Source organism: Rhyacophila brunnea, unplaced genomic scaffold (genome assembly GCF_057557595.1).
Source record: "Rhyacophila brunnea isolate RB1 unplaced genomic scaffold, BYU_Rbru_1.0 scaffold_20, whole genome shotgun sequence".
NCBI classification, from domain to species: domain Eukaryota; kingdom Metazoa; phylum Arthropoda; class Insecta; order Trichoptera; family Rhyacophilidae; genus Rhyacophila; species Rhyacophila brunnea.
This window is the reverse complement of record NW_028232860.1, coordinates 20463429-20488347: the sequence shown is the minus strand read 5'-3', so window position 1 is coordinate 20488347 and position 24919 is coordinate 20463429. Positions and strand designations below refer to the sequence as shown.

The window sequence follows — 24919 nt, the reverse complement described above, 5'->3', positions numbered from 1 at the left end:
ACATTGTGAATAAATAATATATCATTGATGGAAAACTGTTTCATACTAATCAGCCGATATCACGATGGCTTTATGTTGACCAATACCAATATGACGATTTCCTATTAATAAAGGTAAAAGTTTGTCCTATAATAATATGCTGGATCGCATTTTTTTTACTTTAAGTGGGAAATTAGACAATTGCGTGTTTTTTTTTAATTAATGACCACCGTAAAATACTATAAATGCTTTTGGACTCTTGACAGATTTAAATATTCATAAATAATTGTGTAAAACTGTAAAACAATGTAATGTATCGGAAAAGCCATAAGCAACGTGAAATGATTTATGACAGGGCTTGTAAACCATCGAATTATGTAGAAAAGTAGATTTTTAAAACACGATATCGTCAGGTACACGTAATATGTGAAGTTATACTATAACGCGGAGCATGTGTGAATAAATAAAAGTGAGAATGTGCAACAATCGACAAAAAATGTGGTGTTTACACGAGATATTCATGCGTTTTTGCGAAGCGTGTGAAAAACAAAATGACTACAAAATCTTGAGTTTAACCAAGGCCTGAGCAAAAACGAACCATAAGTACGAGTGAGAGAGCATTCGGCACCCTTATATCTCCGAAATATGCGTTAGAGTAAGATAAAATTTCTACGGCTGAATTAAATATTTGTTGTATGCATCGCCGGTAAACATTGATTTGAATGACTACATTCATTAAAAACTGCGAGCACGTGTTGCTGGAATTTAATGTTTTTTTTCTGTTAAATATAATGTTAGTGGTATTTAATTATTGTTAGTTAATTTAGTATAAAATATGGTTAACTACGTTGTGTTTAAATTTGGTAGCCTTACTGAGAAGCAACATGATGGTATAACGTTTCATAGTTCAGTTAATAATAATGAAATTGATGTTCTACTGTGCGTTATATGCAAGAAACATGGCTTAATTTTACCGAAAAATACCAACTCTCTGTATATTATTACTCTGAGCCCAGAACCATTACATTTTTTTTATACTTCCGTTTAAACAAAATTAACTCGACCTGCATTGTGATAAGAGTCAATTTCCAAATCCGTTGATTGATATCAAAATAATTAAATATTACCTAAAAATAATACATACATATTTGTGTACTCAAAACTAAACTCTATCTACATTACAGTAAAGATGATTCTTATAGATTTTTATCAGCCGTCTTAACCCTTTCTGGAAAAATTCTTTATCCATTTTTCTGTTTAGATATTGTATAATGGTGTATCATGTGTAAATATATTAATGGTTTTTCAATATCTTTATTACAATATTATTGAACAGTTTCATACCTGAGATTCTTGTACATGCTATTCGACGAGGACATCCCAAATTCTTCTTCTTCAATCTTCTCCTTGTACACCCAAGTCCCCCCGATGCAGTCACTGAGCTCGTAGGCAGTCACCTCAGCTTCAGGGATGTTCTTGATGATGTGGCGGATGGAGCAGAGGCCAGCTACCCCAGCACCGATTACTGCGACCTTCATATTTGTTCTGAAAAAATACCATAGTTATCATTTTTAGACTTAGTTTGTTCTAAGTAGTCGGGTTCTGGCGATATTTAAATGTGTATGAAAAGAAGAATAAACATTTAACATTAACCGCCCACTCAATTGCTAATTACAATTTCCCATTCCAATTGGCTTCACAATCCGATGTGGATCTTGGCCGCCTCATGAAGAAGTTTTGTAAACAGATTTTATTTGAAGAAAAATGCCCCTTGCTCAACCAATTAGATCCAAGTTCTGCGTCGAAGCACCACTATGCTAAAGGCGCCATACTTAATTGCGACAAATTTTAACTAATGGCTCTTAATACTCTCTGAAGCGCTTTCCAGCTAAATTTTAGTCTAGTTAAAATTTGTCGCAATTAAGTATGACGCCTTTAGCATAGTGATATATGTGCATGGGCGCGAAACCCGAAAGATGCAGGTTCGATTCTTGCGAGGTATCTTAATTTTTCAAAAAAAGGTTTTTTCTATTGGTTATAATATTATTTCCCGTTAAAATTTAGTCTAGTTAAGATTTGTCGCAATCAAGTATGACGCCTTTAGCATAGTGATATATGTGCATGGGCGCGAAACCCGAGAGATGCAGGTTCGATTCCTGCGGGGTGTCTAAATTTTTCAAAAAAAAATGTTCTATTGGTTACAATATTATATTTTCTCAGAAGTGTTTTCAAAATGATGTATATTCAATAATTAGAATGTTACATTCTTAAACCTTGTGAACTATTCGTTGAATAAAAAAAATAGTTAATTCATCATCATCATCAGCCGGGGTCAATCCACTGCTGGATGAAGGTCTCCCAAAGCTTTCTCCAACTCTCTCGGTCCTGTGTCGTTCGCTGCCACGTATTTCCGCAGAACTTTACCAGTTCGTCAATCCAGCGGCTTTTAGGGCGAGCCTGTGGCCGTTTCGTACCCCTTGGGTACCATTGGATGACGTCATTTGTCCAGCGGCCGTCCTTTCGGCGAGCAATGTGCCCCTCCCATCTCCATTTCAGCTGTTTGGCAACATCTATTACATCGCGTACTCTTGTCTGCTTCTTAACCCATTCGTTTCTCTTACGGTCCTTTCGCGTGATGCCCAACATGCACCTCCCCATGCCTCGCTGTGTGACTCTTAGCCTTTGGAGATCTCTCGTGTTGAGGGTCCACATCTCGCAGCCATACGTGAGCACGGGTAGCACACATTGGTTGAACACAACCCTTAATATGCCTTTAATACTATTCGCGAATACACTAGGTATACAACCTTAATGGATATAATAAATTAATGTTAGTCGCCATTAAACACGTGTTGCAGTTTTTGAAAATACCTAACACATTTATAATGCACTTAAGTACCTATACTTTTTTTTTAAATATTATTTAAAAACCACATACTTATAAATTACTTTCTTGGCCTCAAAATAAACAGACAATCTATAACTTAAACATCACAACGGAAAACCCAATAAAACCACAAATTAGCATAACGTCTTGTCTTCATAAATTCGTAAAATCTTTTATATTCTTTTAATATTAAATTGCAATAATTTGCTGCGCCTAGGACTTATTTTTTATTTATTTTTGTATTAAGTATTTCTTGGTCAGTTAATAGGTACATATTTATTGAGGAAAACTATTAATCACCGAACTGGCAAGTATCTTCATTATTCAAGCAAGTATGACAAATTGAATTAACAATATATATCACCAGACTGACGATAAAACTAGGCGTTTATGTAAATAATTGTACGTATTACATTTATTTCGTCGTAGCACAATTCACCGTGAGCTGTTTTAAAGAAAAGAGATGGCCGTATAGCATTTCAGACACTAATGCTCCAATTCTGTTAGATTCAATAAAAACATTAATTAGATATTGATTGGTATGATATTATATTATCTGATAGGCACGACTTCACATATACAGAATTTACAAATATTTATAATATGATTGTATTTCTAATTTAATTACCTACATATTTCCTTTGGTCTTATCTGGTATTCCGGTGGTTTTTATTACGTATTTTGTAAATGTTTTTTTTTAATTGAATTTTATCTCAATACTATACGGCCATATATTTCTGATAAACATCTCACGTTGAACTGTGATACGTTCAAATTTCCAGATACAAAACCGTAGCAGCGTGAATTTACCAATCGCGGGTTCGAAGCCTGCGTTTGGTAAATTCACGACTTGACACAGCAAGACTCAGTGACATCCCGTGGGGGTAGGCAGGTTGAGCGTCGCCTGGGGGCGACAGTTACTCGAAGTGCGGCAAATCGAGGAGAATCATTTGATATATATAGAAATAGCTACCTAAAGTTAGTATTAATGAAAATATCTTTACATTAAAAAATTCAGCTTACTGTTTGGAAACGAAATGTATTAATTAACATAAAAGGTTTAACAGGACAGTATTTTTTTGTCGGTTCGCGATGTCTAGTTTACTTCCGTTCACCTTCGACGCCCATGGTGACCAGAAACGACACGTGCACGGATGATAAAAAATACTGTATAAAAAATGGGGCGGCATATTGGCGCTGCCCAGGAGCGGCATTTTGTCTAGGGACGTTACTGGCAAGACTCAATGCATTGAGCGTATGGTTAGGTGGTCAGAGCATAGGACCCGAAAGGCTATCGGCTAACAACCAATATTCGTAATGAAAAAAGTGGGTAACGAACGTTTAATCAATCAAATGATAGGTTTTGAATTCTTACAGAATAATTATAATATTTAGTTCACAGGTATCACTTTATCAGTATACTTTGAGCACGGCAGGATTAAATTTCTTAGATATTCTAGGAACTGCGACAGTAACATTATAAATCATCAAACTTCATAATAGTTTTATTAAACACATTGTTTATTTAGTATTTATTTATGATATTTTATTATGAGACTTGTAATTATTATAACAATTCTAGTATTACTAATGGCTTGTTGGGATAATAACCTTAAATCAAGGGTTCTTACAGTGTCGTCCCTAGACAAAATGCCACCCCTAGGCAGCATCAAAATGCCACTCCATCACACTTAAATGTCATCTCTACTTCAATAGACAATTTTGCGAGTCCACGGTTTCAGATACGTTTAAAAATACACCTGACAACTTTCAAAACTCGCGAATGACTGGCAAAAATATTTGGATAAATTAATTAGGTCCCTAAGTATGTACCTACCTATAATTCAAATATAATTCGCAAATCTGCACGTGTCATTGCTAGTCATCAAGGAGTAATGTCCAAAGACAACGGAAGTAAACTATACATCGCGAACCCGACGAAAAAAATACAGTCCTGTTAAAACGTATATGCTAATTAATATGTACATTTTGTTTCCAATCAGTGAGCTGAATTTTTTAATGGAAAGATATTTCCGTTATTACTATGTTTAGGTACTTATTACTATATATATTAATTGATTCTCCTCGATTTGCCGCCCTTCGAGTAACTGCCGACCCCAAGCGACGCTCAATCTGCCTACCCCCACGAGACGTCACTGGGTTCTTGGCCTTACTAGCTAGCTTAGGTCAAGATTTTTTTTAATAAATTTTAGTTTTGTATTTATTATTAAATTTTAAAAAAATATTAAAGTCATTAAACACTAAAATGGGTTTAGTGGTTTTCACACAGTTTCAAGTAAATAATGTATGAATAATTTTCTAGAATATATTGACGAAGTCAAAAATATTAATTATCAAACTTTATAATATCCTTATGAGACATACCTACTTATTATTGTTTATTTAGTATTTTATGAATTGTAATTTCTAACACCTAACTAAATAAACACATAGATTAGGTAAATACATAACAATTAAGTATATTATTGCAATATTATTATTATTTACACCTATTAAGGGTTGATAATAAATTCACGCAGACAAAAAATAGTTTTATAATTTTACATTATGTTCGTAGTTTAAAATACATCCCATGTTATAAATAAATATTTATGGTAAACGTATTATAAAATACGTATTTGGTATATAAATAGTGCATGCTCAGTTGTATTGTAATACAATAAAGATGTTCTCGGTTGAATTATTATTGCTTAAGTGAAGTGAAAGATACATATTATTATTCAAGAATGTGGCATTCTTTATTGAAAGTAAATAAGTATATAATTTTTCGTAACAAATATTTACACCGAACTCATAACCATCGTATTTCGCCAGTAAACATCAAAATTTAACAAACAACACAGCACCCGGAATGCGATGGTAAAATATTTTTATTTTTTATTTTTAAGTATTTATTTTATTTTTTTGGTGTTATGAAAAAGTACAATATTTACTTCCTATAAAAATATACATAAATAATTAATTGCACAAGTAATCTATATTATTCACGTCATTTTTTTAAATTAAGATCACCGAGACCTCAATCTTTTATTTTCGATACCACAAAAATTAATTAAAAATCTTACTCACTTTTTTTAAGTATTTCCTTGGTAGAATGTATCAATTGTAACAACTTTGCTGAGCACCAAGCACTTCTGATTATACACGTGTCTGACTTCTCAACGAGATATGAATCAAAAATATTTTTAGGTGTAATATTATTAATAATGTATTTTTTTTATAGAGGACCAGAATGTCAAAACGACAACGTCTGTTTGGTCATAAAATCGCCGCAAAACTATTGCGATAGTGAAGATGCTTCGCCATTTTATATTAAATTGGATAAACAAACACATGTTTATTTATTTTTTGTACGAGGAAAAATATATCGCGAGACCGCAATAGAGACAACGTGTCTGACATTCGTATAGCGAGCCATAGCCTGTCAGTCTACGCTAAAACGGATCAAAAGTCACGCATTAATTAATTCATTCAACCATTTATTAAACATACGTAGACAGGGCATATAGATCGGTGGTTATAAAGGCTCAGTAAAATACTTAAAAAATGTATATTACATATTATTATTTAATAAGCGAAACTAATCTAATTTGTAGGGACCATTGGCAGTAATTTAAGAGCATACTTCAGTAAAACGGCAAATATATATAGATAATGGGACGTAATTTCGCACGCGTTGCCAATCGGAGAGCGATAGTCGACCTGTGAGATGGCGTCGGAGGAATTAATTCTTAAATCATGTAAAGATGACTAAAAAACGTATTTACTCGAACAATAAAACATGTCAATGAATATATTATTATTATTACTTAAATAACAATAAACATAACATTAAATGGACGCATGTTGAATTTTTATGACAAATTATGTTTTGTTCGTCCCGCATCGTTTGCGCAATCTGCGCGTCGCGTAGTCACGATCTTCTTAGTTAGACCATGCCTCAGCTGAAGTATAGCCTTAAATCGAACAAGGAATTCGACTATTTTATAATGATATTGGTTTACGTACTGTCAGTTTCAAGTTTTGAATCCATTCAACAGTGAAATTGCTAGTGTACCAAAAGAGTATGATTTACAGAATTTATTGACAGAAGCACTTATTGAAGTATGCTCCAATAAAGAAAGCATAAAAATTCAGAATAATGCGAATCTGTTTTTTATTTTCATGTTTATTGTTCGGTGTAATTTTAAGTAGGTAAAAACGTAGTTATAAGAAATAAATCACATGAATCATACACGCAAGAATAAAGCTCTCACACAAAAAGTGAAACACGTAACTTCAAGTGCCACGCCGTCCAATGTTTTTCTATAGTTTTATCAAATATGTACATTCCTGAGCTTTTTTTAAATTATTTAATTTCTATAATAAATAATCTAGTATCTTCTTCTTTTTCTTCATTCACCCTATCACATCCCATAATTTGGGCACAGAGCAAGCCATCGACAAGTCTCGCGTCTCCCGCCATGCCATACCTGCAGTGCCAGTGCAGACCTTCACAAAATATAATATGGTAAAGAAAACATGTTGATGTTATATAATCGAATGTAACTTAATAATGCTATTATAAAATAAATAATCCAGCGCAATACACTCGCGATATGTGAGCAAAGGTTTTTAATTCTGCTGGGTAATAAAAAATTATATTCAGTGTATTTATACGTAGGGCGGAGAATTACACCAAAACATAACAATGATGGGTCATGTATTAATTTATGCAAAAGCGTTATTTGGTTTGCTCCTTGTGATTAAAGCATATTATTTTAGAACTAAATGACTTTCGATTCAGCTGTATAAAACTGATTATTTGCATAATAATAATAATAATTTTACGAGGCTGTACGCACGGGAAATCCTTACCTTTGTCAATAATACATACCTACTCAATATTATTCATCTTATACGACTTTAAAGGGCTGAATGCTTCAAGATTTCGAAACTGAAAATGATGCAGAAATCTAAGGAATTCGCGGATAGCTTTCATAAATAATGTTAATCTAAAATATAATGTTCCACCACAAGTGGAGAAATTAGGTTCCAGAGTGAAGCTGGAGCGGAGCAACTCAAAAAAGAGTCCCCTCCAACGTTCTGGAAATATGTACCTACATAACCAAATCCGTATAGGTACCTAACTACGTGGTGGTTTTGGTTTTTGTGTAAATATTCACTAAACTTGTACAGTTCAGATTCATTCATTGACTTATAATTTCAGTTTATAAGTCGAACCTATCTAAAAAGATTGAAAGATAATATTTAAAGAAGTATGTAAAACATGCTTCAGATTGCAATCTGTAAACACACAATATATAACAATTACAAGATTAAAAGAACTTTTTATATACCACGTTTTTAAATTTTCTGTTGAATCATATAAACTTGACAATTCTATGTATTAATAAATATAGAATACTGAAATGTCATTTTAAAATTTCATATTGATTTCCATAGTAACGCACGTATATATATTAATAATTTAGTTGCTAGGACCCCCTTAGCAACCAATAATAGTGTTTTACTTTTTACGAATATTTTCCGAAATAACTTTCCATACAAAACAGAATTAACTGAAAATAAATTTAATTCTGCTTAAAGATGGCTAAAAGTATTAAAAGAATGCATTGTCATCGTGTTCTGATATATTCTAAAAGTTTCAAATGTCTAGCGAGTCGGGAAGTTAGTTAAAACACGATTTGTATTCGACAAACAAGAATACGAGCTAATAAAAACGTGGTAAAATAATATATCATACATCTGCTGATATATGTAGTAATTGTTTTTAGTTTATTTTGAAAAAATAAATTCAAAAAATTCGCTGAGGACAGGATTCGAACCTGCGCGGGTAGAACCCATTGGATTTCAAGTCCAACTCCTTAACCACTCGGACACCTCAGCTGTTATCGCGATCGAGAGAAAAAAAGAAGTGATCGCTTGTGGTGAATAAGATAAACAGAAGACTAAAATCAACTTGATAAAATACTTTTACTTTGTTTGTCCAACTATAATTTTATTACGCATATTTCATAATCATCAAACCTTAATTTTATTTTTTCGGATTGGCAACACCTGCTTGTAATATCGTCATTCAAAAAGAAAATCAATCGATTTTTTAATATAATTGATCTAAAACTTAGAGAACCAAATTATTTTTTATTAAGTAATGTAAATAATTAAACTTATGTAAATAATATTTTTTTTTTGTACACATCATACACCACAAACTTACTCCGAGTAAAAAGGTCGCCTGCTGCCCAATTTCATTTCAGGCACATTTTAAAATGTGTTACGCAACACGTACCATGATTTTTTCAGTTTTTTTATTATTGTGTGTCAATGTAGTTTTAATCACTGTTAATTTGATTAACCTGTTATACCAGAAATTCTGAAAAAAACGGTAATAATTTTATTATAAGCTTCCGATGATTTCAGTATAGACGAGAAGTTTTAGGTCTCTTTTGAGAAAATATGTAAGTCATATCTGAGAAAACTGGCGTGACGACATTTATAATATCGCCAAATCTTTCTTGACCTTAGCGCAGCGGTTGCCTAACTAGGGGGCGGTACTAGTTTAAAGGGGTAGGTACGCGAAAAGTATAACCTTTAATCATTTCTTGCATCGTGTAAAAAATACATGTTTCTACATTTGAAATAGGGGGGCAAAAAGATTTATTTTAAATATAGAGCGTAGTAAAATAGGTTTGGGATTTCACCGCCTTAACGATAGGTAATGGGCCCACCAATGATCCTGGCCTGAGAGCCCGTTTCAGGATGTGGGGGCCATACTTGAGCACGGTTGTTTATTATTGTAATATATTTTTAGGTTCTCACTGCGTATTCTCTGCATAACCTCTGCGAAGCAGGAGGAAGTAGGTACCTACACGCGGTGATGACCCAAACATTTATAACGATAACAAATATGTTTGTGAAAATTACGAATTTATCAATAAAACACTTCATAAAAATATTTTTCTGAAATTATTTATATGTCTATCTGTAAGAGAGAAAACATAATATTATGTAAATGTGTAGAATAGAGCGAGAAAGGGAGAAGACTTATTAAAAGGGGTGAAATTTGAAAAAACATATTTTACCCGAACGCAAATTCTACGTATGAAAAATAAACCGATACGATTATAAAGGAATCGTTTATTTTCATCGGATGGTGAAAGATAACAAATTATAGGATACTCTCATAATAGTTTGACAGATGCCTACTACTTACGCCACATTCAAGAATATTGACAGAACGTGATTCAAGTAATTATACATTAATGTTAATTATCTAATTAATGGGAAAATTACTTTTTTTTTACATTTTACAATTCAGTAATGTTGATACTTAAATCCATGGCCCCCACAAGGGGGGCTGACAGGGCTCTGGCCCGGGGGTCCGGGTTTAGAAGGGGCCCGGCCAGTTAAGTGAAATAAACACACAAAAATTTACTCTGATACTAAAGAAGTCGCCTGCGACGCTATTCGTCAAATGGAATTTTATTCTATAATTATTTATGTGTTCCTCACTAATAAAATTACTATTTATCCAATAGGGCGAAGGGTTGCATGTTACTTCACTATCACAAAAGAGGGATCAGTACTTCATAATACGATGCCGATTGCCGACAATTTAAGTATGTTTATTTAAAAATACCAAAAATCACTAAAAATACACGGGAATTCCCTTTATTTTGCACGGAACCTTGGAGTTCCGCGGAATACCATTTGGGGAACACTTTTGTAGAACATTACACCTTCCCTTAATCTTAGCGATAGGTTGGGGCCCGCCAAACAACGTGGCCTGGGGGCCCGCTTCAGGATGTGGGGGCCGTGCTTAAATCACTTTATTGAAAATATTGTAGATATGATTATCTGTCATTATAATAATATGTAGTGATGTTATCTGTGCAGAGTCTGGTCATGCGTTGCTTATTTGCGGTAACTTATTTTAGGAATGCAAAATATAATATATTACTTTTGCGTGGAGCTTTTTTACTCGCGGTGTGAGACATTAAACAAAATGCATTATAATAAAGTAACCATTAAACAATTTTTCCTGCATTCAAATCCTACGCAAGCAATCGACAGTAATTCGTTTCGGAAACATTTTTATCCTCATACATTGTGACAAATTGAGGCTACAATATAATATTAATTTATTACTACGCATATCACCATGACCATTTGAGATATTTTTATTGCCGATCCATAACAGAAGAAAGAGAAAGAGTACTTCCCCTCGGTGCGAAGCAACGGTGAATCCCTGACCGGTGGCATGAACTACTGATAAAATACAAAAATGACGTAAAAGACTGCGAGTAAATTCTTTTTCGCATAATGATTCCGATAGTGGGCCCGACATACTAACATCACAGAGCGTATTAATAACAGAATCATGTCAGCTACAATTATTAATAGTCTAGTTTAGGGAATCCAATCCCGAGCCAAAATTCTGATCCCGGGATTTCGGGATTACAATTTGACAATCCCGGGATCCCGGGACTGGTCCCGGGATTGGCATTTTTTCCATTGTTAATATAAAATTTTTATATTTACAAATAACATTGATAAAATCGGTCAAAAATAAATCTAGTATAATTTATAGTATTTAAGACATTTATTGTTAATATTGTATACGTTCAGTCTTGGAAATACACAAGTTTAATGGAGTAAATAATATTATAATATAAATAATAATGTGAATTTAATAGGAGATTGCTGTTTCTGATAGTAAAGACTTAATGAATGGATTAGCGAGATTTAAAATAGTAAAGCAAATAATCATGGCGTACTTATGGCCTTTCCGCTTCATAAATCTAATTAGTCAGCCAAATATGAAACTGCCGTAAAACGTATGATATCATGGTGGAATTACTTTGTTAAAAGTTCGAAGCATGGTTTTTTCCAATCTCTCCATTTTTAATAATTTATGTGAAAAAATAAAATGAATCGGCAACCTACACATGGGTATAAATCAAACTTCATTCAAACTCAGTTTATTTCTAATGTAGTTATTTTTTATTAAAAGTATTTTTTCTGTTATATTTTCACTTTTATTTTATTTTCCATAAATATTGATAAAAAAATCAATCCCGAAATCCCGGGATTATGTTTATCAATCCCGGGATTCATAGGTATCTATACTTTTGTGTGTTCTGAAAACTTCAAAAAATCAAAACTTCTGTATCTAATCAGTGCACCAGTGGCGATGGGTGGAGTTAGGCTGTTAAGATCTGCCATAAATAGTGCACAGTAAACTTTGTCAGTCATACGTACTTGTTTGCGAAACCTAACCATAATAATGAATAGTCAAAAAATACTCGTCTATCTATAAAATTTCGAAAATTTTGCAATTAAATCACATAACTTTGGATATTTTATACATAGAATAATATTTTTTTATGTATTATAGTTTGGTTTAGGCAGGGCTTAATGAATTTTAAATAATGAACCGACAATTGTATAATGTGTATTCCGAATGACCGAAAAAGTGTACACAATTTTGTCGTATCGCCTAAAGTATACCAAAACTATTATGATTTGGTTTCGGCAGGGTTTAATTAAATTTTAAAAATTAGCCAAAACCATCAGTGTAAATTGTCGTCTTAGTTTAAAAAAATAGATATATAGTGAACAATAAAAATTATAGCTTCAAGACATTCAAATAAATTTATTATATAACCAAGACAAGAAAACAAATAAATTTATAACAGTATAAACAATATTTATATAAAACAACAGAGTAATTGAAAGAGAATATAGAAGCATCATATGTATTTGACTTCCACACCAAGATACTGGGCAGGAATAAAGGATTGAACTTAGTAAATTAAGCCATCAAGATCGACCAGAACACTGACAATATTAATATGGACGATTGGTTACGTTTTACAACGTCATGGCATCCGACTATCTCAGTAAAATGTAACCGACACAGTAAATTATCGCCATCTGTTTATGCATTCGAGAAACGTTCGCTGTGAGGAACTTGTTGCCAATGTGGACACCGCTTAATAGAACCCTTTTCGACACACTTAGAGCGGCGTTCGCATTCATTGGGATGACTTATCCTCCGCCTACTATCTAGCCGAACTACGAACAGACTATGAATGGTACGAAATTATCGAGCACTAAACGTTATTGACTGAATATTTATGAGACAATTAAACAGCAACAGTTATTGGAGAAGATACAATGTGGAGAGCTTCTAATAAATTGTGCATATTATATTATAATATATATCACATGAAAGACAATTTTAATTAAATTAAAAGCACCACCTCCCTGCTTATTATTGCATTCAAAACTGGCAAAATTACGTAATAATATTCAATTATTAACTGTAAACATAATCTCTGAAGTTTCATACAATAAATTATGAAATTGTTGGACACCGAATAAGATTAACAAAAACAAGCGAACGGAACGCTTAGGTGAAACGATGTCTATGGGGTGAAGAGGTAAGGAAAGATAAATTAATAATGTATTGACATATTAATTTGTATACATACATTATATTATCAAACATATTATATTATAATAACACTATTGTATTATTAATTTTATTATGTAAACTTATTTGGCGATATCACTAATGACAGAAATAATACTCAACGGAGCTAGAGCCATGACTCGCGGATTAATTATACTTTTTCTATTATAAAAATTGCGAAGGTACAAGTAAATCCACTTACCTAACTAGAATTATTTTAATATATTACTTAATTAAATATCACTCTTAGCGATGATGCCCACAGAACGCGTCGGGCGCGCGAAGTCCGCGTATGCAGTGTTTATTCATAACCATAATCACACGTCTCTTCCCGCGCATTACCCTTCACCTATGTTATAAGCGGCCCAAGCAGCACAAAATAAATATTATTACAGCGCCTCTCATAACAAAGCAATAAAAATATTATATTATTTCGGGGCTTGTAATTAAAATTTACGATGACATTATTGAACCAGCGATAAACTGAACACACAATAAAATAAAACAATGACTTCTCTGTAATTAAATAATTGCTTTCCGCCCGTCGATCGACAATGCCTCGCGCAGCGTGTTTTTACTCGCTGTGTTCAATGAATGGACTCCATTGTATTTTCTTTCATTCGTATCGCCGAGAAGCGGTGATTCGCGAAAAAACGATGATTCATGCGGCGCGCTCGTAAAATGCGTCGTCAAATCCAGTGGGCGCTGGCGTATTTGATTACGTTGTATTTTCGTTGATTTACGCGCCACTTGTAGAAATTTTGCGCGAGCGCCGCACTCGCTGCGTCAATGGGCTTTATGCCTTAGGCCCGGCCCCCATTACGATGGTTAGACGCAACCACAAATCTCAAGAACGAGCAGTTTAGGCCTTGTCCAGGTGGCGCGATTTGACTCGCGCGCATTCCAGGTATATGTGACCTCATTGAGTCATCCACATGCACTCGCGGCATATCGTCTTTCACGAGACAGGCGCAAGCATTCGCTAGATTCTCGACAACGCGACGTTTTTATGGCCATTTCAAAATAAATTACGTCATCTAGGTTGTACACTGCCAAGAATATATCTTGGTTAAATATCATGACATATTAAATCTCAAAGGAGCCGTGTCACGATTGGGTTGTTAAGCTACTCGCGCTTGTTTTTTATTCTCATTATAAATGTGTTACGTCACACACTGCCAAATGAAACGCGTTATATGTGCGCAGCATATTATATTTGGTACTCGAGCGAGATACGCGTCATCTGGAAAGGCCTTAATGGCGTAATAAACCATGTGTCTAACTTACGATGTCAAAATCGGCGACCAAGTAGTGTGAAAAATATAATAGTGTTTTGATTAGAATATAAGTGCAGTATTATCACAAATTGTTTATTTCTTTTACTTACCTATGTTTCTAAGTATGGTTCTGCATCAGTGACGTCCCGTGGGGCTAGGCAGATTGAGCGTCGCTTGGGGGCGACACTTACCTGAAGGGCGGAAAATCGAGGAGAATCATTATTTATATAATAATAGAAATAGCTACCTAAACTTAGCAATAACAGAAATATATTTCCATTAAAAAATTCAGCTCACTGGTTGGAAACGAAATGTATTAATTATTACTATAAAAGTTTTAAAAGGACTTTATTTTTTTGTCGGGTTCGCGATGTCTTGTTTACTTCCGTTGTCCTTGGATGTCACGTCCTTAGTGAACAGCAATGACACGTGTAGATTTGCAAATAATATTTGAATTGTAGGTAGGTACATACTTACATTAATTTAAAAATTAGGCACATATGTTTGCTAGTAGGTACTCGTTTTGGAAATTGTCATGCGTATTTTTAAATGTACCTATCTGAAATCGTAGATTCGCAATATTATTGTCTATTGAAGCAGAAATGGCATTTAAATTAGATTAATAATTAGTGGTATTGTTAGTAATGTATCCATACAACACATTTCTTATATATTGGAGTCATGAAAGGATAATAAAAAGTACTGTAAGTATAAAAAAAATGTGGCGGCATTTTGGCACTGCCTAGGGGCGGCATTTTGTCTAGGGACGTCACTGTTCTGCATTACATTCTAGGTCAGTGATGACGGACCTTTTTATGCTTAGGAAGAAAAAAACACGTGTCGTAACAACGGCTAAATTATTTCCCCAGTATTATATATTGGAGGACAAACCACTATTAACTAGGTGCCTAGTGATAAAATAATAGAATAAAGTTTTATAAAAAAAATAAACAAATAAATACACATAAAATAAAAATTATGTCAAAAAATATATCATAGACATTCCATGTTTCGAGGTGACTGACGACAGTACTATTATACTAATATAATTGTTTTCATTTAATGTAGGGTTAAGAAAATATATGGAGCTTATTAAAATTCAATTATGCAATGCAAAAAATAAATCGCAAGTGATACAAAATCATTTTTAAAATTTTTAGAAACAATCTATATTTTTATTATTATTATAAATGAATGTCGTAAAAAATCGGTGGAATAGCAAGATTCGTTGCGTATGATGCGTTAAGACAGTGTTTCCCAACCGCCGGTCCGCAAATAGTTGTCCCCCATTTTAAAATGCATATCCCGAAAGTTGCAAGTAAAGCCATTAAAATATCGTCCACATTTTTGACTACTTATTCATCTAGGAAGACTTTCTCAGCCAACAGGAAAATTGAATGGACAACATTGAAGCGATTTTTTAAAGCAACATGCTCAAATTTCGAGAAGTAGGTATTTACTGATCAGTTTTTTTTCATTTGTTTATTTTATAAGACTTAAAAACTATTAAACAAAGTACCTACCTACTATATTAATAAGAGTTTTTTCTTCGTTAACGGTCCCCGAAATATTTATCCCATTTTTACGGACCCGCAGATGTTAAAAGGTTTAGGAACACTGCTGCTAGACGACGATATCAATTAAATGATAATGCGCGTCAAACTCCATACGAAAAACCTTTTAATTCATAATTATTAATTTGTTTATTGGTAAACCATTCCACAGAATCGACCTAAATTATAAGTGTATTAAATTCAATTAAATAGAGAATTACACAGGTGGTTTTATGGGTCATAAAATATATTATCAGGCAATTAAAATTTATTTTTCTTAAGAAACGTCTTCGCCACTTGATCAGTAACGCCGATAGTGTTAACATCGCATCTGACGTATCGGCTTATCTCGTTTGACCCTGACTATTGACGCTTGACTATCTGATCGTACCTACCTTTCAAAGCCCGACTATTAGACAAGCCGGGGCACTGAATTGCGAGTTACGATGGTAGTGCTAATTTTTGATTATTTTCGAACCCAATGCGGTGACCTGTTCGCAGCAGTGGCGAAGGGTGGAGGTAGGCTGTTAAGATCCGGCATAAATAGTGCACACTAAACTTTGTCTGTCATATTATTTGTTCTCATTGAACCTAAATACAAATTGCAAAAACGGTGATGGTTAGATTTTAAAATTCAATTAAACCCTGCATAAACCAACCCATCATAGTGAAGATAGACTATGTAGATCCGACAAACATAGTGTACACTTTTTAGTCACAAGTATTTAATTGTTTTCATTTGCAATTTGTAGTATTAGTTCAATGAAAACAAATACGTACGACTGACAAAGATCAGTGTGCACTATTTATCTCAGATCTTAACAGCCTACCTCCACCCTTCGCAGTAAATGAAGATTTTCGATTGTAGATATTTCGTTCAAATCAATTAACATAATAATTATTACCATGTATTTTAATATGAAACCTTCATTATTTTCCACAAACAGTTTACCATATTTCACTCGAAGTATGCGCAATAACTTTACTATGATCTAAATGTACAGTTTCAAGTCACGGCCTGGCTATAATAGTGGGTCTTGTACCTTACTTGTAATGTGGTAGGTACATACAGTCAATAATATCCCACTCACCCAAAACTGGTTATAGTGATCTCAACACGGGGAATTCCTGTACTCCAAAACGCGCTTTCTACTGGAATTCAACTAAGTTCATGCATCCATTACGTTAATAGAAAGTAATATATTATTATATTCTCCAACTGTTTTTTTTTATTGAAATATTTTAGCGCAAGCTTTTTTTCTTTTGGGAATCACGTGCAATAAATTATGTACCTATACGTTCCGAGATCGTATTTAATGAGTTTATCCGAGATTATATTCGACCCAAACGTACGACCATCCTACGTCAATGGTTTAAAAAAATCAATAATAACACAAAATAATATATTGAATTTTAATAGGCGATTACTATAAGTAACTTTTCATAAATTGCAACCTGCCAGGCGCGCACACAGAAAAATGGTTTGGGAGGGTCCATTTTGAAAAAATATCGATAATATTTCTATATTCATTTTTAAGTCAGCGGTAGAGGGCGGGGTTAATAAAATCTAGCATATTGTACCGCTTATACCAGTGATGGCGAACCTATGGCACGCGATTGTTTTATGTTGAAGAGAAAAAAAATAGATACACATTTGCAAAAAAGTTTTACAAATAAATATAAGTACTTATACTTAGGTATTATATCGACTGTGGAAAGTAAAGAGGGCGTTATCCACAAAAATCAAATTTTACAGGAGGAACAAAAACTTTTTGTTATATTTTTCAGTCAAAGTTAAAATACAAAATAGACATAACCTTAAAGTGCATGATTATTAACAATTTGGTTTTTATATCCTTATTCTGATATTAATTATTGAGTTGATTAAAAAAACAACAAAAATGATGGTAAGTCATTTTTCCCACATTACTTCCTTCTTTTTTAATTGCTAGCAAAATTGTAGATAATAAATCAGCATTTGCAGCTTACATCCTTTGGACACAACGTGTATATAGTCGTGTACAACGTTATTATGCAATAAAATATATTTATAAAAAACTGAGGGTTAAGCCCTTTTTCTTTTCCAAAGTCGATATAATATTAAAAAATAATGACAACATCACCATGCGTACTTTTTTCGACCGATCGACCAATCGACGCGCAAACAGAAACGAAATTCATGCTTAAATGACAGATTGCGTTGTATAAAACATAGCAGGCAGATATTATTTAAGAATACGCATTACGTTTAATTTAATTTACTTGGATTTTATGCGATACACATAATATTATCGCACTAACCTCATCAGGTGGCGGGGAAAGTCGCGCCGCGAACCTCTGATTTTGATCGATTTACAATCATTTTACAATGCTTGAGACCACTGTATCGAGAATTCTATCTGATTGGAACAATTCTGGCGTCAATTTGTGGTTAAAGAACGAAATTAAGTAATACAGTAATATTAATCCCTATTAAGAACTGTTCGGCACGCCAGACAGTCGAACATATTATTTGGGAAATTTTGGCACGCGTACGTAAAAGGGTTCGCCAACCCTGGCATATACATTTACCATGCCTACCACTTTTAGCTCATCATCGCTTCAGCCGCCGAATACCTTACGTTTTCAAGTACATTCCCCATAGCCAGATATTCCTCGGCTCGAACTCATTCATTTGTTAAGCAGATTCTTCCTCATCTATAATGTTTCTATATTTTTATTGATTGGATGTATTAGATGACAGACTAACTTCTAATTATTGTCTTTTTTACTGCACTGCACTGTCGAACTATTACGAGTGTATCCTATCATTTGTTTTCTTTCATGACCCGAATAAAATAAACGATTCTTTGGCTGTGTGTCAGTTTATTTTTCACATTTATAATTTGGATTTACGTGTATGTTTTCTCTCACCTTAGAGCTTTTAATACACCTTTTCCTTGTCTCTCTCTCTCCCACACATATACATATCTTTTCTTTCGTGCGTTACAGACAGACAGATTGATAAATCAAGACAGATAGATATATAATATAATAATGGACGGGTTCATTCCACTTTTTCTATATGTTAACTGAGTATTCCACACATATTGTGTACCTATTTATGTAGCACCTACTCATTGACCCGGCCTGACTATAGTCGGCCTTGCATAGTCCCATAGGAAATGAGTCGTGAAAATGTAAAAACGTGTACATTCAGGTGTAATCTAATATAATGTGATTTCATTGAGTATTGAATGGGAAGCATAGACCATCCCTATTTTTATTGTCTTAACAAGCTTACGTGAGAGTCGTTTTCAAATGAAGAAGCACACTCCCTCGTCGTATCACTTGATTCGTATAGCATCAGTCACGGCCTGCCACAGGAATGAGAAAAAAATAAGATGTGAGTCCCCTTGCTTTAAGCTGAGGCGTAATTTTCTCTTACCGTCACGCAGTAGGCTCTTAATACTGTAAGAGAATAGTTCAATGAGTCCAATGAGTGACCAAAAGAAGATTAAAATATATCGTCGGTGTTTTGTAAAAAGGGCGAATCTACCATTTTGGCGAAATCGAGATTTGAATAATACAATATGTACCCCACTAGCTTTGTTGTCTAAAAACGGCGAATGTGTATCTCCACATGAAAGTACTTAAAAACGATAAAACGAATATCCATTTAGTATTATGAATAAAAAGCGAATGTGACATATTAGGCCTTTTAAAATATTATATAATAATGCCTACTATAAAGACAGTATTCTTTCTAAGCTTTATTATAAACTTGTTAGATATTTATAATCATCCACAGGTAATAAACAAATAAGTTTCAAAAGTTAAAAATCCTCCTCCTGTAAAATAGCATTTTGGTTATTTCGCCCTTTTTGCAAAACAGCAACGATATCATTACGAATTATAGTATTACAGTATTTTTTTGTAATATAATAAATACCCTTGTTCAAGTTGAAGAGTGTAGTAGATTACAGCTTGCTTTAAGTCATGGGTGGCCAACCTTTTCAGCAGCCGGGCCAGATTCTAAAAATGAGATTTCCTACCGCACCGCACAACCGATTTTTTTTTATTATACAAAACAAAAAAGGAATATATATTATATATATGATTAATAAAATACAACTAAAATAAGAATCAAACATATTTATTAGAGACTTTTTTTAAATAATAAAAAATAAACAAAATAATATAAAAATAGTAAATTTTAGTGAGAAGTTTGATTTTGTGTGGCAGAACTAAGTGCACCAATATCGATATCGAGTGAGGTTGTTTCTGCACGCAAACAGCTTTCCAAATGCACATCAGTGATTCGTGGTCTCACTCGGGATTTGATATGCTTCATCCAACTAAAAAGCTGTTCACACGTGTAAGTGTTTCCAAAAAGCGAAGTCATCATTAGAGCATGTTTGTAAAATGCAGGAAATTTCCCCTTATCCAAATATGTTTTGTAAAACTCTTCCAAACAGCCTGATGGAATTTCTCCTTTAGCTGTTGATCGCAACATATTTCACAATGTTCCATTTGTAATTTTCCCGGTAATAAATTCACGTCTACGGAGAATGGCGTCGCAGAAGCAGCAAAAAGCACATGGTGCTTTTTAAAATCTTGAGCTAATATCGAATCTCAATTTGCGAAATTAGCACATCTAGCGGCAGCATTTGATATGCTGCACCCATGCTTTAAGTTGTGCATGCCTGATCTATACCCAATAATAAAATTGAAGTAGGTACCGTTCTGTCTGTAATTTCTAAAGTGGTGATTTTACTTATGAAAAAATCGGATAGTATGCCTATGGATCGCGACCCATAGATTTTGAACCCTGGCTTTATACTATGGTGGTATGAATGTTCGTCAATATAAAAAAATGAGTAAGCATCTCTTGACAAAATATTTTGAGAGTACTTAGGTACCCAAAGGTAAATGCGTATAAATTTATAATCACCAATATAGTATTACAGTCAAATTTCTCAACCTGATATTTTGGAATGGACGTCATACATGTGTTAATATACTTATATACGTAGTATATAGATAATTTTGGCACACACGTGATTTTTGACTCACTGCGCTGCGTCCATTACCTGTTGTTTTTTGCGTCCATAAAGGTCAACAGTCTCGCTATATACATACATACATGCAAGTTTATCAACACGGTATTTTACTGTATTAGCATAAATTATGCAGTTACGTTTATTTTCATCGTCATCGTGATCTTAAGCCGAGATGGATCTACTGCTGGATGAAACCTCTCTAATTACCTTCACTGTGTACTCGGCTTTTAGCTGTTCACCGCCACTGTAACCAGGGCTTCAAACCGGAATTGAACCGAAAACCGATAACCGGAAAACCCGTTATTTATGTTGGAACGAAAACCGAAACCGAAACCGAACCGGAAAAATATCCGTTTTTTATCTTACTCCCCACTTCAGTTGTCATTCAGTGTCAAATTCAAGGCGCAAAGAAATCATTCACGATCGTGTGACACATCTCGACATAATTCTCTTCATTTATTATAATATGTAGGTACCTATATTATTTTTACCACGTTTTTATTAGCTCGTATTCTTGTTTGTCCAGTATAATTTTGTTAACTGACTTCCCGAATAGCTAGACATTTGAAACTTTTAGAATATATCAGAACACGATAACAATGCATTCTTTTAATACTTTTAGCCATCTTTAAACAGAATTGAATTTATTTTCAGTTAATTCTGTTTTGTATAGAAAGTTATTTCGGAAAAAATTCGTAAAAAGTAAAACACTATTATTGGTTGCTAAGGGGGTCCTAGCAACAAAATTATTAAAGTATACGTGCGGTACTATGGAAATCAATATGAAATGTCAGTCTATATTTATTCAGTATGTCTATCAAGTACAAAAAAAATATTTATTAATACATAGAATTGTCAAGTTTATATGATTCAACAGAAAATTTAAAAACGTGGTATATAAAAAGTTATTTTTATCTTGTAATTATTATTTAAATTATGGCTTCGGCCGTGCGGTGCAGCATAATCATTGGTTTTGGAGTTTTCGGAGGAGATACAAGTAACATAAAATGTTCCAAATTAAGGTATAACATATGATATTTTTAATAAAAACATTTAAAAATTAATCACTCGGAGCTGAACCGAAAACCGGAACTGAACCGATATATATATATATATATATATATATATAAATTACATAACGTGTTTTTTTCAAACTTCAGTACTGTGAATTAATAAAAAAAACGGTGATAATTTTTATTAGTAGGATGTTAAAATACAAACAAAGTAATAATAAACGAGTAGTAGCTGCAATGAATAGGTGCAATTACTACATTTTTGCTAAAAAAATTGTATTATTTTAGAAGATGTCTATTTTGTTCACTAATGATTTTAACGGTATTTTAGTGATAATACTGATTTTAAAGTGAACAGAATATAATATAGCTTTCAAAATTATCTAAGGGATGGCATTTATAACTCAATTTCATAAATTTTGCGAGTTACTGCCTTCTTCCTTGGAAAGGCAGTATACTTGAACCGGAACAAAATCCGAAACGAAAAAAATAACGATTCGATGCCCTGGTTACCCATAAGTTGACGGTGTCGATCTTAAAGAATATGATAATGTAAAGAAATACATAATTTATGTTTGCTATGTTAGGTTAGGTTAGGTAATTAGCTAACTGCATTAATTTTCCTTGATTCGGTGGTGAAATGTTTATACAACATGAATAATTAATTATAAGTATCATACGTTTTACATAAATTATTTCTATCTTGAAACTGACCACAAGAAATCTTTTGGTGAATTTAGAAATCGATAGCAACCTTAGAAAAAAATAAGTCTCAAAGGTCTGCCGTAATTATTATTCACTGATTCACGGCGTTAGCCTCGGCAATAAAAATCAAACACTTAAAAAAACGGAGAGATTATTGCAATTTATTGTGACGTAGACAATTGAATAACGACATCGTTTCTCCGTATGAGTGTTAACTCGATTAGTAATAAATAATAATACATGATATCGTATGGTTAAGTGATACGTGCTTGGTATTATAAAATTGTCTTCATGTTTCAAAAGAAGCCATGCCTTTAATTTCGTGCTAACAACGCGACTGGCGCGTTTGCAGTAGTTGGCCATTAATATAATTAACATGATATTTAAATGTGGTAATTAAAAAGTAATTAACTTGTCAGCAGTGAATGTATTAAAAGACATGTAAATAATTATTTAATATCTACACAGCCACGATTTTCTTCCGATTCGTCATAAGAAATAATAAGGGAGTTCTAAAAAAAAAAAATTTACAGACTGAATTGAGAAGTAGGTAGTCTGTCGAAGTATTCTCAAATGTGGACAAATTTCTTCAACGAATAATATCTTTAAAATCGATTATCGAATATAAGGGATATAAAAATAAAATAAATAGATTATTCTGTTATGGTGTTAATGGTAAAAGCAGTATGTATAGTCTAATGGTAAAAGCTTATTTTTAAGGAGCAAAAAGCTCTAAATAGGCCAAAAACAATCCGTAAAGTTTGTACGAAAGATATTTATTTCTCTCGTAATGACACGATTATACAGATAATTAACATATCCCAAAATCATAAAAAATATATTATTATAAATATAAAAAAAAATATACATAATTTATTATTAAATCACCTTATATAGTATTATATATTTATTTATTTATTCAGAAAAAGAGTATTACGGCATTACAGCGATTGGCCAATGCGCCATAATACATAATAAATACAAAATTATAAAAATATCTTAATTACAAATAACAACTAATATAACAAGAAAGTAGAAAAGACAGCACGTGTTTATGTAAAGATTAAAGAGAGATGATAATATTTACAATTATAAATTTAACCTATTTAACACGTCCACAAACATTATATAGTTAATAAAAAATAAATCAACCTTTATGGTGCTATCAAATAAGTTAATCGCACGATACACAGCATTATGAAACATAACATCTGTCCTGCGACGAGGTATCTTGAAGAACATAGAGTTACGAATGATATTGGTGGGTACATGAAAATTAATATTTGCCAGTATATACGGATTTTAAATGAACCCACGAAGAAGTAAAAATAATGCTTTAAAAGAGCAATCACTCTTCGGAAGAAAACGAGTCGGGAATTTTATTTAATTATCATTGTCATAAGGAAAGAACCCGTATGTTCTTAAGTAGAGACATCTAAGAAATCTATTGTGGACTCTATCCAACTTAATTGTGTGGATGGATCTATGAGGACTCCAAATAATGCTGGCATATTCAAGAATACATAACACAAATGATACGTATAATGTACGTAGCACTCGGACGTTTTCGAATGATTTTGAAACCCTCATAACAAAACCAAGCATTTTGCTAGATCTAGTACTGATGTTAAGAATATGCTGATTGAAAGCGAACTTTGCATCATACAATACACCCAAATCTTTTATCTCCGTTACCCTACTCAATATTATACCAAACAATGTGTATGGGAGCAATAAGGTGTGCCTTGAACGACTGAATGAAATAATATTAAGTACATATTTTGGAGGTAGCGAATTCAAGTTTATTCAAGATAAGATAGACCATTGCGAGATAGCATCTAGATCAAACTGCATCATGGCACAACATAATGAGGTTTCAATAGTTCGAAAAAGTTTAAGATCATCTGCGAATAGCAAACAAGAAGAATTGGTTATAACTTTGACAATATCATCAAAAAAAAA

At 33.1% G+C, this 24919-nt stretch overlaps 1 protein-coding gene and 1 non-coding gene across 4 annotated transcripts in view; both read right to left on the bottom strand.

Annotated features, from left to right (window-relative positions):
* The window catches only part of LOC147071359 (senecionine N-oxygenase-like), a 66597-nt gene that overhangs the window by 19584 nt on the left and 22094 nt on the right, over positions 1-24919 (bottom strand). For 2 of the 3 annotated variants that reach the window (XM_085947953.1, XM_085947954.1), the window contains exons 2-3: positions 14755-14835; positions 1324-1524 (exon numbers count right to left, since the gene is read on the bottom strand). In XM_085947953.1, the coding sequence (XP_085804079.1) occupies positions 1324-1517 (194 nt within the window). In that variant the 5' untranslated portion in view covers positions 1518-1524; positions 14755-14835. Of the gene's footprint in view, positions 1-1323; positions 1525-5956; positions 6169-14754; positions 14836-24919 lie in introns of those variants that run through there. The other variant, XM_085947952.1, reaches the window with a different exon arrangement.
* Positions 8695-8776, bottom strand: TRNAS-UGA (transfer RNA serine (anticodon UGA)). Its single transcript has one exon. It is a non-coding gene; the product is annotated as a tRNA-Ser (tRNA).